This window comes from Oncorhynchus keta, chromosome 32, assembly GCF_023373465.1.
Source record: "Oncorhynchus keta strain PuntledgeMale-10-30-2019 chromosome 32, Oket_V2, whole genome shotgun sequence".
Taxonomy (NCBI): domain Eukaryota; kingdom Metazoa; phylum Chordata; class Actinopteri; order Salmoniformes; family Salmonidae; genus Oncorhynchus; species Oncorhynchus keta.
In genome coordinates, this window is record NC_068452.1 from 1,868,972 (window position 1) to 1,881,765 (window position 12,794).

General features: G+C 45.2%; 1 protein-coding gene across 3 annotated transcripts in view; it reads right to left on the reverse strand.

The window, feature by feature from the left end:
• LOC118364816 (VPS10 domain-containing receptor SorCS1-like) overlaps positions 1-12,794 on the reverse strand; it is a 158,284-nt gene that overhangs the window by 23,212 nt on the left and 122,278 nt on the right. For all 3 annotated transcript variants that reach the window (XR_008088257.1, XM_035746542.2, XM_052490301.1), the window contains exons 10-14: positions 11,503-11,649; positions 10,184-10,286; positions 4,089-4,165; positions 3,463-3,554; positions 1,313-1,420 (exon numbers count right to left, since the gene is read on the reverse strand). Coding sequence is in view for 2 of the 3 variants with exons in the window: in XM_035746542.2 (XP_035602435.2) it covers positions 1,313-1,420; positions 3,463-3,554; positions 4,089-4,165; positions 10,184-10,286; positions 11,503-11,649 (527 nt within the window). In the remaining variant the exon portion in view is untranslated. The remainder of the gene's footprint in view (positions 1-1,312; positions 1,421-3,462; positions 3,555-4,088; positions 4,166-10,183; positions 10,287-11,502; positions 11,650-12,794) is intronic.

A 12,794-nucleotide genomic window follows, 5' to 3' on the forward strand; every position in this document is an offset into this window, starting at 1 on the left:
TCGTAACACCACATCAAATTAACATTCACATGTCGCAGAAAACATTCCTTCTCAGACACAATTGGGTGGGAGTTTTACTGGGATTTACCTCCTCGCTCTGCTAATCAAACAAATGTATCACACTCAATCCATCAATTAACGGACTGAGGCGCTGGTCTACAACTGTCACTAACTGTAAAATCATTATGAATTGATAAGAAAATGGTCTGAAATGAAATAATGATAAATAATGAGGTGTCCATACACAGAGAAAAAGAGTACACATTTCATTTTGTTTCCCTATGAAAAGTTGTAGTAGGCTGTCAACAATCTCATATCCCACAGTCCTGTCTGTCTCAGCTGGTTCAGAGAAGTGCACTCTGGGCCTACAGGGAGAAAGTCCTATCTTATCTTACCATCTTCCTCTCTCTCTCTCTGTCTCAACTCTCTCTCTCTGTCTCAACTCTCTCTCTCCCCACTTCTGTCCTTCCCTGTCCCGGTCTCAGCAGCTGTGGCCTATCCTTCTGTTGCCGTGCCGACTACAAAGTCAACTGTCTGTCCGTCACTCCATTTTCGGTGATGACAGGTGTTAGATAACACTGATTTAAGGGTTACGGGAAACCTTATGCAGCAGCCGTCAAAGTTGTACACCAAAAAAAGTACAATAAGAGCAGTATCATCTCACGTAGTATAGCTAAGTGGGTCATTCTAGAAGGAAATAAGTTGTAGAAAAGACGGAAAACTTCACATGCAATGTTTCTTAAAACTATTGAGTCAATGTTGCTACATAATGCAGAAAGAACTTTTAGAGCCCTACTTTCCTATTCGGTCCTTTAGCCATAGTCTATTTTATTTTTGATGATGTTCCTCGTGTTCTTCAAAATGGAGTGCTCTGCTGTCGCCGGGCTCCCAACACCACTGATGTCTCTGTGATCATAATCCCGAGACAGATGGTTTTGATGTGAGGCTAAACCTTGAGAGGGATCTATTCCATTCATGTTAGGGAAAATGGGCAGCCAGCGCTGCCGTTACTACCAGGGCTTTGGAAACGAGCAAAACTCCCACCCACCCCTCACACAACGTCAACACATCTAACACAGTTAAGGTTCATTCAATCTCAATTCATTATGTTAACTCATCAAACATACTGTATATCTGCAATCAGATGGGATTTGATTTGACAGTGTGGTGTAGTGGTATAGTAGTCTATACGGACAACATACAGAAACCCTTCTGGGCCGACGTTTGAATCCTGCATCCATCCTTTTTGGTTCAGAGTTTCCCCTTACCAGTCTCCCTCTCATTCAAAATTGGGTAAATAAAGTTGATTTACGTCATGATGAGAGTCTCCTCCCCCGGCTCCCCTAGCAACCCGTCCACAAACAGAGGCGACATGGTGAAACTGTATTTATTCCACTCTCTCCCCTCGTCGAAACTCATCCTGTGGGAGGAACCATAAAAAGAGAATGAGAGCTAATGTATTTAACAGTATTATAGCATTTTCTTCTGTATCTCTATGGGAGAGACCATAGCAATAGAATGAGAACTCCATTAGTGTATTTAACAGTATTATAAACTAAGCAAAATAGAAAAGGCCCTTTTTCAGGACCCTGTCTTTCAAAGATAATTTGTTTAAAAAAAATCTAAATAACTTCACAGATCTTCATTGTAAAGCGTTTAAACACTGTTTCCCATGCTTGTTCAATGAACCATAAACAATTAATGAACATGCACCTGTGGAACGGTCGTTAAGACACTAACAGCTTACAGACGGTAGACAATTAAGGTCACAGTTATGAAAACTTAGGACACTAAAGAGGCGTTTCTATTGACTCTGATAAACACCAAAAGAAAGATGCCCAGGGTCCCTGCTCATCTGTGTGAATGTGCCTTAGGCATGCTGCAAGGAGGCATGCGGACTGCAGATGTGGCCAGGGCAACAAATTGCAATGTCCGTACTGTGAGACGCCTAAGACAGCGCTACAGGGAGACAGGACAGACAGATGATCATCCTCACAGTGGCAGACCACGTGTAACAACACCTGCACAGCATTGGTACATCTGAACATCACACCTGCAGGACAGGTACAGGATGGCAACAACAACTGCCCGAGTTACACCTGGAACGCACAATCCCTCCACCAGTGCTCAAACTGTCCGCAATAGGCTGAGAGAGGCTGGACTGAGGGCTTTAGGCCTGTTTTAAGGCAGGTCCTCACCAGACATCCCCGGCAACAACGTCGCCTATGGGCACAACCCCACCATCGCTGGATCAGACAGGACTGGCAAAAAGTGCTCTTCACTGATGATTTGCGGTTTTGTATCACGAGGGGTGATGGTCGGACTTGCGTTTATCGTCGAAGGAATGAGCATTACACCGAGGCCTGTACTCAGGAGCGGGATCGATTTGGAGGTGGAAGGTCAGTCATGGTCTGGGGCGGTGTGTCACAGCATCATCGGACTGAGCTTGTTGTCATTATAGGCAATCTCAACGCTCCTCCCTCATGTGGTACCCTTCCTGCAGGCTCATTCTGATATGACCCTCCAGCATGACAATGCCACCAGCCATACTGCTCGTTCTGTGCGTGATTTCCTGCAAGACAGGAATGTCAGTGTTCTGCCATAGCCAGTGAAGAGCCCGGATCTCAATCCCAATGAGCACGTCTGGGAACTTGCAGGTGCGTTGGTAGAAGAGTGGGGTAACATCTCACAGCAAGAACTGGCAAATCTGGTGCAGTCCATGAGGAGATACACTGCAATACTTAATGCAGCTGGTGGCCACACCAGATACTGAATGTTACTTTTGATTTTGACCCCCCCTTTGTTCAGGGACACATTATCCCATTTCTGTTAGTCACGTCTGTGGAACTTGTTCAGTTTATGTCTCAGTTGTTGAATCTTGTTATGTTCATACACATATTTACACATGTTAAGTTTGCTGAAAATAAATGCAGTTGACAGTGAGAGGACGTTTCTTTTTTTGTTTAGTTGAGTATATTCTGCTGTATAGTTTAGTATTTTCTGCTGTATCTTTATGGCAGAAACCATAGCAATATAATAATAACACATACCATAACTGATGGACAGAATTAGAACATATTATAGTGTATACTATTACAGTATTATATGCATCTCTATGGGAGAAAACAAACATCTTCTCCAGTGTCTTATCCAATTGCTAAAAACTGAATTTTAATTATTCCACATAGGATAGGATATGAGTACTGCATTTTTAAAGGCATTGAAAGGCAAGGCTTACATCACGTAATGAACAGGGAAAGGTGAAATTGAATAGCAATCGTCAAAGGAGGAGAATATCTCACCGCCTACTGGTTTGGAATTAAACTAATAACTTCCTATGTTCTTAGACATACTCATTACACTATCAGGCTTGTGGGAACGTGAGGACGTAAGTCTTCCTCAGAGAGAGAGAGAGAGTTGATGCAAACCATGCCAAATTCTATTTTTCTAATAGAGATTCACCATAGGTGTCGGATGGGGAGTGGAGTGTGTCTTATAGCCACCAGGGCCCCTCCTTGGTCCAGGTAGAGAACACTGTACTCCTCATCAAAGATCTGAAAGACAAAAGGTAAAAAGTATAAACTCATTATATGACGAGCGTTATTGATTACCAAGACATTTTTGTTTTAGTAGTGGACTTTAATGTTGATGAAAGAGCAACCTAATGAACGAAGGTACACACACGTAGGCAAGCACACACATACACACCCCCCTTACACACATCAGATCTCCCCCCCCTCTCAACACCAAAACACACCACACCTCGATGTGGCGTGACGTTGCCGCGTCAATTCTCTACTCATTAATTTTCATCTGCGTCCTTTAATTAGACACGAGGCCCCTTACATTGAAATTGCGGCCGTCATATAAGGGAGGTGGAGGAGAAGGTGGCACAGACACCCACCCACGGGCATCGTTGTGCGGGCAAAGGCAGGGGGGCTACCGAATAACATTAGTCTCAAGATCTCATTTGATTACCTGCACTAAATCACAGCGGCGGGTGGCAAAGTGGTGGATTAAACACCATCCTGGGGATGATGATGTAGTTATTGAGATGGTGAGGATCTCCCTCCCTCCCTCCCCCTCACCTGTCTCCACGTGTTGCCGGCGTCCGAGGTGATGAACATGCTCACGTTGCTGGTGGTCAACTCCGCTCCGATGGAGCCTGATGAGAAGGGGGGGGGGGTTGGGTGAAGTGTTCAGGATGAGAGAGTCCCGTATGACTTTAGCCAACTGCTAAACTATTGATATCCTTGAGGGTGTGGTGCTGATCTAAATCAAATCCAAAATTCCACAGCTGTCTGATATACTGTACATGACCTTAATAAAAAGTTCAAAGTCATACAGGAAGTGTCTTAAATTACAGAAGTGATTGATGTCATTTCTTCCTGAAGGACACACAGAATATATACTAGAGTCAAAGTCAGTCATGTCCTTTCATACATTGACGTTGATAACTAAAAAGGTTTCCTAACACACATTACAGTAATATAGTCCACTTACTGTGCAGTATTAACCATCCAGTCTCCTCTATCACATAAAGACCTCCACTTTCAGACTGAGGCTGTTGAGTCTTCTACTATAATTACTCCCATTTAGTAGCTAATTAGAGTCAGGTGGTTTAACAGGAGGCTAGAGGAGAAGTGTTCCAGAGTGTACCCCTCAGAGGCAGAGTTGGCTACCCCTGTGTCTCAGTGGCTCTGTGTGTGTGTCACGGACTCTGCGTGTGTGTCACGGGCTCTGCGTGTGTGTCACGGACTCTGCGTGTGTGTCACGGGCTCTGCGTGTGTGTCTCACTCTGCGTGGCTCACGGGCTCTGTGTGTGTGTGACGGGCTCTGCGTGTGTGTCTCACGGGCACTGCGTGGCTCACGGACTCTGCGTGTGTCACGGGCTCTGCGTGTGTGTCTCACGGGCTCTGCTCTGCGTGTGTGTCTCACGGGCTCTGCGTGTGTGTCTCACGGGCTCTGCGTGTGTGTCTCACGGGCTCTGCGTGTGTGTCACGGGCTCTGCGTGTGTGTCACGGGCTCTGCGTGTGTGTCACGGGCTCTGCGTGTGTCACGGGCTCTGCACGTGTCACGGGCTCTGCGTGTGTGTCACGGGCTCTGCGTGTGTGTCACGGGCTCTGCGTGTGTGTCACGGGCTCTGCGTGTGTGTCACGGGCTCTGCGTGTGTGTCACGGGCTCTGCGTGTGTGTCACGGGCTTCTGCGTGTGTGTCACGGGCTCTGGCTGTGTGGGCGTGTGTGTCACGGGCTCTGCGTGTGTGTCACGGGCTCTGCGTGTGTGTCACGGGCTCTGCGTGTGTGTGACGGGCTCTGCGTGTGTGTCACGGGCTCTGCGTGTGTGTGACGGGCACTGCGTGTGTCACGGGCTCTGCGTGGGCACGGATTCTGCGTGTGTGTCACGGGCTCTGCGTGTGTGTCACGGGCTCTGCGTGTGTGTCACGGGCTCTGCGTGTGTGTGACGGGCTCTGCGTGTGTGTCACGGGCTCTGCGTGTGTGTCACGGGCTCTGCGTGTGTGTCACGGGCTCTGCGTGTGTGTCACGGGCTCTGCGTGTGTGTCACGGGCTCTGCGTGTGTGTCACGGGCTCTGCGTGTGTGTGACGGGCTCTGCGTGTGTGTCACGGGCTCTGCGTGTGTGTCACGGGCTCTGCGTGTGTGTCACGGGCTCTGCGTGTGTGTCACGGGCTCTGCGTGTGTGTCACGGGCTCTGCGTGTGTGACGGGCACTGCGTGTGTGTGACGGGCACTGCGTGTGTGTCATGGGCTCTGCGTGTGTGTCACGGGCACTGCGTGTGTGTCTCATTGGCTCTGTGTGTCTCTCTCTCTCTCACTCTCTCTCTCCTTCCTTCCTTCCTTCCTTCCTTGCCTCCCTCTCCTGACCTCCTTCCTAACAGGAGGGTATAGGAGAAGTGTTCCAGAGTGTAACCCTCAGAGCCCCGCTCCCTCCAAATCATCTCTCTCCCCCCTGCATGCTGTATGCCTCTTCTACTGTTCTTTGTTTAACTTATTATTATCTATCATGACACCTAGTCACTTTATCCTGCCTTCACGTACATATCTACCTCAAATACCTCGTACTACTGCACATTGATCTAGTCCCTGTATGCTGCTCCATTCTTGTGTATTAAATTCCTCCTGTGTTACTATTTTTCTTTTTATTGGAATGTTTAAAACTCTGCATTGTTGGGAAGGGCTTGTATGTAAGCATTTCACAGTAAAGTCTACACCTGTTGTTTTCTGCGCATGTGACAAATGAAATGTGATTTTATTTAACTAGATTTGTACCCTAGGATTAAGGGCTTTTATCCAGTGTCGAGGTGAAACAGTGCTCTGCTAACTTTCCCTACAGCTGTTGCTTTAGAAATCTATGACCCAGCAAAAAACTGTCGGTTACAGTAGCCTACTTTGAATGGATACAGAGATGTGAAATAACGATTTGTGTGTTTGCAATGACTCAGCTAAACACAGTCAGTTACATTATGGATGTAATATTCTATATAATGGATACAGAGATGTTCTGTCATAGCAATTGTAAATGTACTATCGATAGACCTTCTGTCATACCATGCCAGTTATACTACCCCATGAAGTCCCAGCCCTTCAGTTCTCCAGAGACCACATGGCACTGTCTAGTAGTAGACTAGACCCACTCCTGACTCCTAAGGCGTGTGGAGATATGTCATAGACTAGTCTATCCCAGCAGGAATTAAAAGCCCTACAGCTAAAATGGGAAGTCATTCTGAGACTGATGCTGGTATTGAGTCCAAAATGGCACCCTATTCCCTATTTAGTGCATAGGCTCTGATCAAGAGTAGTGCACTATATTGGGAACAGGGTGATATTTGGGGCACAACATAGTCTCTGACCCTCCTGTGGTGTTTGTTTTACTCCACTAACGGTGGGGAGATGATGAGTGCATCGAGCGGACATGCACTCCTGTGCCCGGACTCCCAGTTGGCAGCCATAAAGGGCTAAACCGTGATGGGTATAGTTTTGTGCACCACTGTGAGTTTCTGGATTATGGTTTCCTGTGTTTAGCCACAAATTTGAGTTGACACAGACATGCTGCCACCTAGGTTCTCGTGGAAGAGAACAACTCACAGTGGATGGTAGGGCTGGTTGTTTAGTTTAAGGAAAAAAACTATATAACAAATGTCCCTTTTTATACAACGGGTGGATCTAATCCTGAGCCGCATTCCATCTGATGTCAATTCCACAAGTTACCACCAGCTAAATCTATGACGTTAAAATACCTATTTACTCTGTTCCATCTGACTGTGGAATCCACTTTCTCATCAGCCCAGCCAGGCAATTTATAAACTTGATCTCCACATTTCTTTTAGACTAACTTTTGGACTAACATTTAGTTTTCAACAGTAGAGAAACCTTGCTGTCTGTCTGTCATTGATTCAATATTCAAGTTCAGCTGTCCCATAGTAATGAATGTGTCGGGAGTCGGGACGAGACAGACAGGCAGGCTGGCAACGTTTCTCAGCCAGTCGAAATCGAATTAGCTGGCATAATCTTTATAGATGTATACAAAGAAATTTCAATTCAAAAGAGGTGAAACGAAACAAAGTGTAGCTAGCTTGCAGCCTTTCCAACTTCAGTTTGAAGTGATTGACTTCATCTCAAGACTAACAACACCCGTGCCAATATATGCTCCAAACAGCGGCATCTCGGGCATTATTACTTTGAATTTTTATTTTATTTCACCTTTATTTAACCAGGTAGGCTAGTTGAGAACAAGTTCTCATTTACAACTGCGACCTGGCCAAGATAAAGCAAAGCATTTCGACACATACAACAACACAGAGTTACACATGGAATAAACAAACATACAATCAATAATACTAGAAAAAGTCTATATACAGTGTGTGCAAATGAGGTAAGATAAGGGAGGTAAGGAATGATGGCGAAGTAATTACAACATTAATTCACATTGGAGTGAATAGATGTGCAGAAGATGAATGGGCAAGTAGAGATACTGGGGTGAAAAGGAGAAAGATAAATAAATAAATACAATATTGGGATGAGGTAGTTGGATGGGCTATTTACAGATGGGATATGTACAGGTGCAGTGATCTGTGAGCTGCTCTGACAACTGGTGCTTAAAGCTAGTGAGGGAGATATGAGTCTCCAGCTTCAGAGATTTTTGCAGTTCGTTCCAGTCATTGGCAGGAGAGAACTGGAAGGAAAGGCGGCCAAAGGAGGAATTGGCTTTGGGGGTGACCAGTGAGATATACCTGCTGGAGCACGTGCTACGAGTGGGTGCTGCTATGGTGACCAGTGAGCTAAGATAAGGTGGGGCTTTACCTAGCAAAGACTTGTATATGACCTGGAGCCAGTGGGTTTGGCGATCGGTTGATTAGCATGCATTTAGTTTTACTTGCATTTAAGAGCAGTTGGCGGCCACGGAAGGAGAGTTTTATGGCATTGAAGCTCGTCTGGAGGTTAGTTAACACAGTGTCCAAAGAAGGGCCAGAAGTATACAGAATGGTGTTGTCTGCGTAGAGGTGGATCAGAGAATCAACAGCAGCAAGAGCGACATCATTGAGGTATACAGAGAAGAGAGTCGGCCCGAGAATTGAGCCCTGTGGCACCCCCATAGAGACTGCCAAAGGTCCGGACAACAGGCCCTCTGATTTGACACACTGAACTCTATCAGAGAAGTAGTTGGTGAACCAGGCGAGGCAGTCATTTGAGAAACCAAGGCTGTTGAGTCTGCCGATAAGAATGTGGTGATTGACAGAGTCAAAAGCCTTGGCCAGGTCGATGAATGCAGCTGCACAGTAATGTTTCTTATCGATGGTGGTTGGTATAGTTTAGGACCTTGAGTGTGGCTGAGATGCACCCATGACCAGCTCTGAAACCAGATTGCATAGCGGGAAAGGTACGTTGGGATTTGAAATGGTAACTTGGCTTTCGAAGACCTTAGAAAGGCAGGGTAGGATAGATATAGGTCTATAGCAGTTTGGGTCTAGAGTGTCTCCCCCTTTGAAGAGGGGGATGATCGTGGCAGCTTTCCAATCTTTTGGAATCTCAGACGATACGAAAGAGAGGTTGAACAGACTAGTCAGAGGGGTTGCAACAATTTGGGCAGATAATTTTATAAAGAGATGGTTCAGATTGTCGAGCCCGGCTGATTTGTAGGGGTTCAGATTTTTCAGCTCTTTCAGAACATCAGCTATCTGGATTTTAGTGAAGGAGAAATGTGGAGGCTTGGGAGATTGGCTGTGGGGGTGCAGGGCAGTGGAAAGCATGGCCAGCTGTAGAAAAATGTTTTTTGAAATTCTCAAAAGTAGTGGATTTATCAGTGGTGACAATGTTTCCTAGCCTCAGTGCAGTGGGCAGCTGGGAGGAGGTGCTCTTATTCTCCATGGACTTTACAGTGCCCCAGAACGTTTTTGAGTTTGTGCTACAGGATGCAAATTGCTGTTTGAAAAAGCTAGCCTTAGCTTTCCTAACTGCCTGTGCATATTGGTTCCTAACTTCCCTGAAATAGAAGCATGTTCAGTTGGGTGGCAAAGGTGGTATTTTACCATTACGAAACCATATATTTAGTCTCTGTTCATGTGCAAATGGGAGACTGTCATATCTGACTGAAAGGCCCATGTAAAGCCAGTGATGAGCAGTCTGTCACGAAGAGTCAACAGTTACATACAGCACAATATAAAAGACAATAGAAGGGCGCTAGTCAGGCAGTGACTGGAGGAGAATAAGAAAAGGCACTTAAGAGGAACAGCAGGCACTCTGAAGATGCTGTCCCACTCTAGAATTCCCAAGTGTAGCACTTAGCTAGTAAATCCATCTGTATACAACGCACAGTGGTGACAGCACGGGGACGTCAGTATGGGCCAACAACAAATATTATGCATGGCCGTCCTAAAGTATGCTGGATCAGAAACTTTTCAGGAAATGCTTTGGGCTGAGTACATAATTTAAATCCGGATATATTTGCAACATGAATGAAGACCCTATAATTGTATAACTGCCAGTGTTTGAAAACTTTAATACAGGCCTATATGTTCATCCCGGAACGATAAAGTATGCAAATTGTCTAAACTCAACTTATAAAGTCAAAGAAACCCCTCAAGTATCTGAGCTTCACAAAATGTACGCAGTAAATGTAACTTTACAAATCCACACTGCCACTTTAAATGAAATCCCATGTTCACCTACCTGAGGCCACAATGATCCCAGGGGCAGAGTCCTTGCTCTCGATATTCCCCGACGTGTAGGGGTTGGCCGACACATGTAGGTGGAGGTGTAGGGAACAGTATGGCTGGGGAAGAGGAACAAACAGAACAGTTAGCCTGACTTGTTAACAAAGGAGGGGGAAGATCTGTCACCAGAATAGACTTAACTGTATGTCAACACAAACACCCATTAGAGAAGACCCTCAAGCAAATGGCCATCGAGGTGGGATTTATTGACACACACACACGAATGCACGCACATACACACACACACACAGAAACACACGCATGCATTTGCACATACACAACCCCCCCCCCCCATCATAAATCCTCACACAAACACTACTCCCCATTGGCTCCTTCCACCATTAGTTTTGATTGGAATAACCTTTAGCTACACAATTCTCATTAGGACACTGCAAATGCCAGTAGTGCGAGCGTATGTGTTGTGTGTGTGTGTGTTGTGTTTAGAGGTTTATTAAAAGGCTGACATTTTCTGACAAACGACTGCATAATACTGGGTGAAGGCGAGGTGCGCTACTGAATCACTAATTACTTTATCAAAGGGTAATTATTTTGGGGTGTATTAAGGAAGCTAAAAAGTGGCTATGCTCTATCCCTTGGCTGACTGGGACCTGTATCTATAATACACACTGTAATAAAGCTGACAATTAAAGCAAATCTGTGTTACTTTGAGCCTTTTAGACGGCCAGCACACTTAACTATGAGAAATACCCCGAATAGAGTTCATATCCACAAACAATACAGCAAAGGTCTCAACTTTGGAACTACTTGAAAGTAGCTATTAGCTAGCATGAACAATCAACACCCAAGTTTGTGGAGAAAGGCATAGTTTGTCTCTCTCTTTCTGACACATCTCCAGCTCTAAATGTGAGATCAGTTTATTGGACTGGATCAAAATCAAAATGGCTGACCTTTCAGCTCGGCTAGCTTCCTGCGCTGCACAACCTCCGGAGCGCTCAGCTTTGACGAGCAGTGCTCTTTCAGAGCTCTATCCCCCTTCGCTCACCACCTCAGCACCGCGGCAACGGCCCGGCTCAGTCAACTTCTGACAAGGCCCCGTTGACAAGTCCAACAGTGTTATGACGTGTGTGTGTGTGTGTGTGTGTGTGTGTGTGTGTGTGTGTGTGTGTGTGTGTGTGTGTGTGTGTGTGTGTGTGTGTGTGTGTGTGTGTGTGTGTGTGTGTGTGTGTGTGTGTGTGTGTACCCATGTGTGTATACATGTGTGTTTGGTACGTGCGTGCATCTGTTTGTGTGGTGTGTGTGTGTGTGTGTCCTCACTAGTTCACAGCGGATGCTGTTGCCCCTCAGGTCAGCAGTGGGAGCCTGCAGGAGCCTCCAGTCTCTCCCTCTGTTGTAGGTGATGTAAGTCTTCACCACGCTGTCCGTCATCTTGTTGGCGAGGAACATCCCTTTTATACCCGCCACCTAGGAGATAGAGATCAGGGATAACATGATGCAATACTCCTAAAAGAAGTAAAGATGTAATACTTCTATTAGATCCTGCTATCAGCCCCAAATTGTAGCTGGTCTAATAATGAGTGGTTACTTCAAGGAAGGTTCTAGACCTATTTCTAGGGAAATGATCAGACACAAGATCTCAACTAAAGTGATCTTATGTATAAAAATAAATGTATTTTATTAACGTAAGAAGTGCAAAATGTAAGTTTGTTATGAACAAAGTACGAGACCAGGCTGTCTCATCAGGATAATGGATGAGAGATAAAAATACCTGACTAATATTACGCATTTTCATAGAGTCTAGACGATAAATCACGTCTTACTAAATACAAACATATATTATATGGTGTTTAGCGAGATGTTATCACGTTTTTATGGTTATAGGATGTGTGTGTGTATCGCCAGAGGGGATCTACTGTAATATGCATCATAATATATTGTGCTCTGCTTAATGCAGGATATATGATTGTGATACAGATGTAGGATCTTAATTAGACCTATATTGTTAAGGCAAAATAATCCTGCAGGTACAGGATTTTAACGTTTAGTCCATAATGTTGCTTGATCGGTGGTTAGGCTATTAGCTGGCAAAAAGTGGGCTCCATAACCGTGTGTTAGTGCGGGTTTTCAGTTCATTTATGCAAATCACAAAGCTCATCTGCATTTTCTGCAGTGCAGGAAAATTCTCAGCAACAAAAGAGTGAACAAATTAAGATCCGACATCTGTATCACAATCATATCTCCTGCATTAAGCAGAGCACAATATATTATGATGCATATTACAGTAGGTCCCCTCTGACGATACACACACACATCCTATAACCGTAAAAGCGTGATAACATCTCGCTAAAAGCCATTTATTACAAAATAAGTAAGAAGCGATTTATCGTCTAGACTAGACTCTCTGTATGTAGTAAGATACGGGTGTCCTAAGTTAATCTGACTTGGGGGCTTGGGAAATAACTCTGAATATGAAATTGAGTTGAAGTCCTCACATGCATCTGCCAAAGCACTCCCTTCTCGTCAATAATTGACAGATACTTCAGTCTCGCCTGGAGCTCAGATTTTAGCATATGCTGTGTTTCGGGTCCCCGACCCCAATCATGGGACTG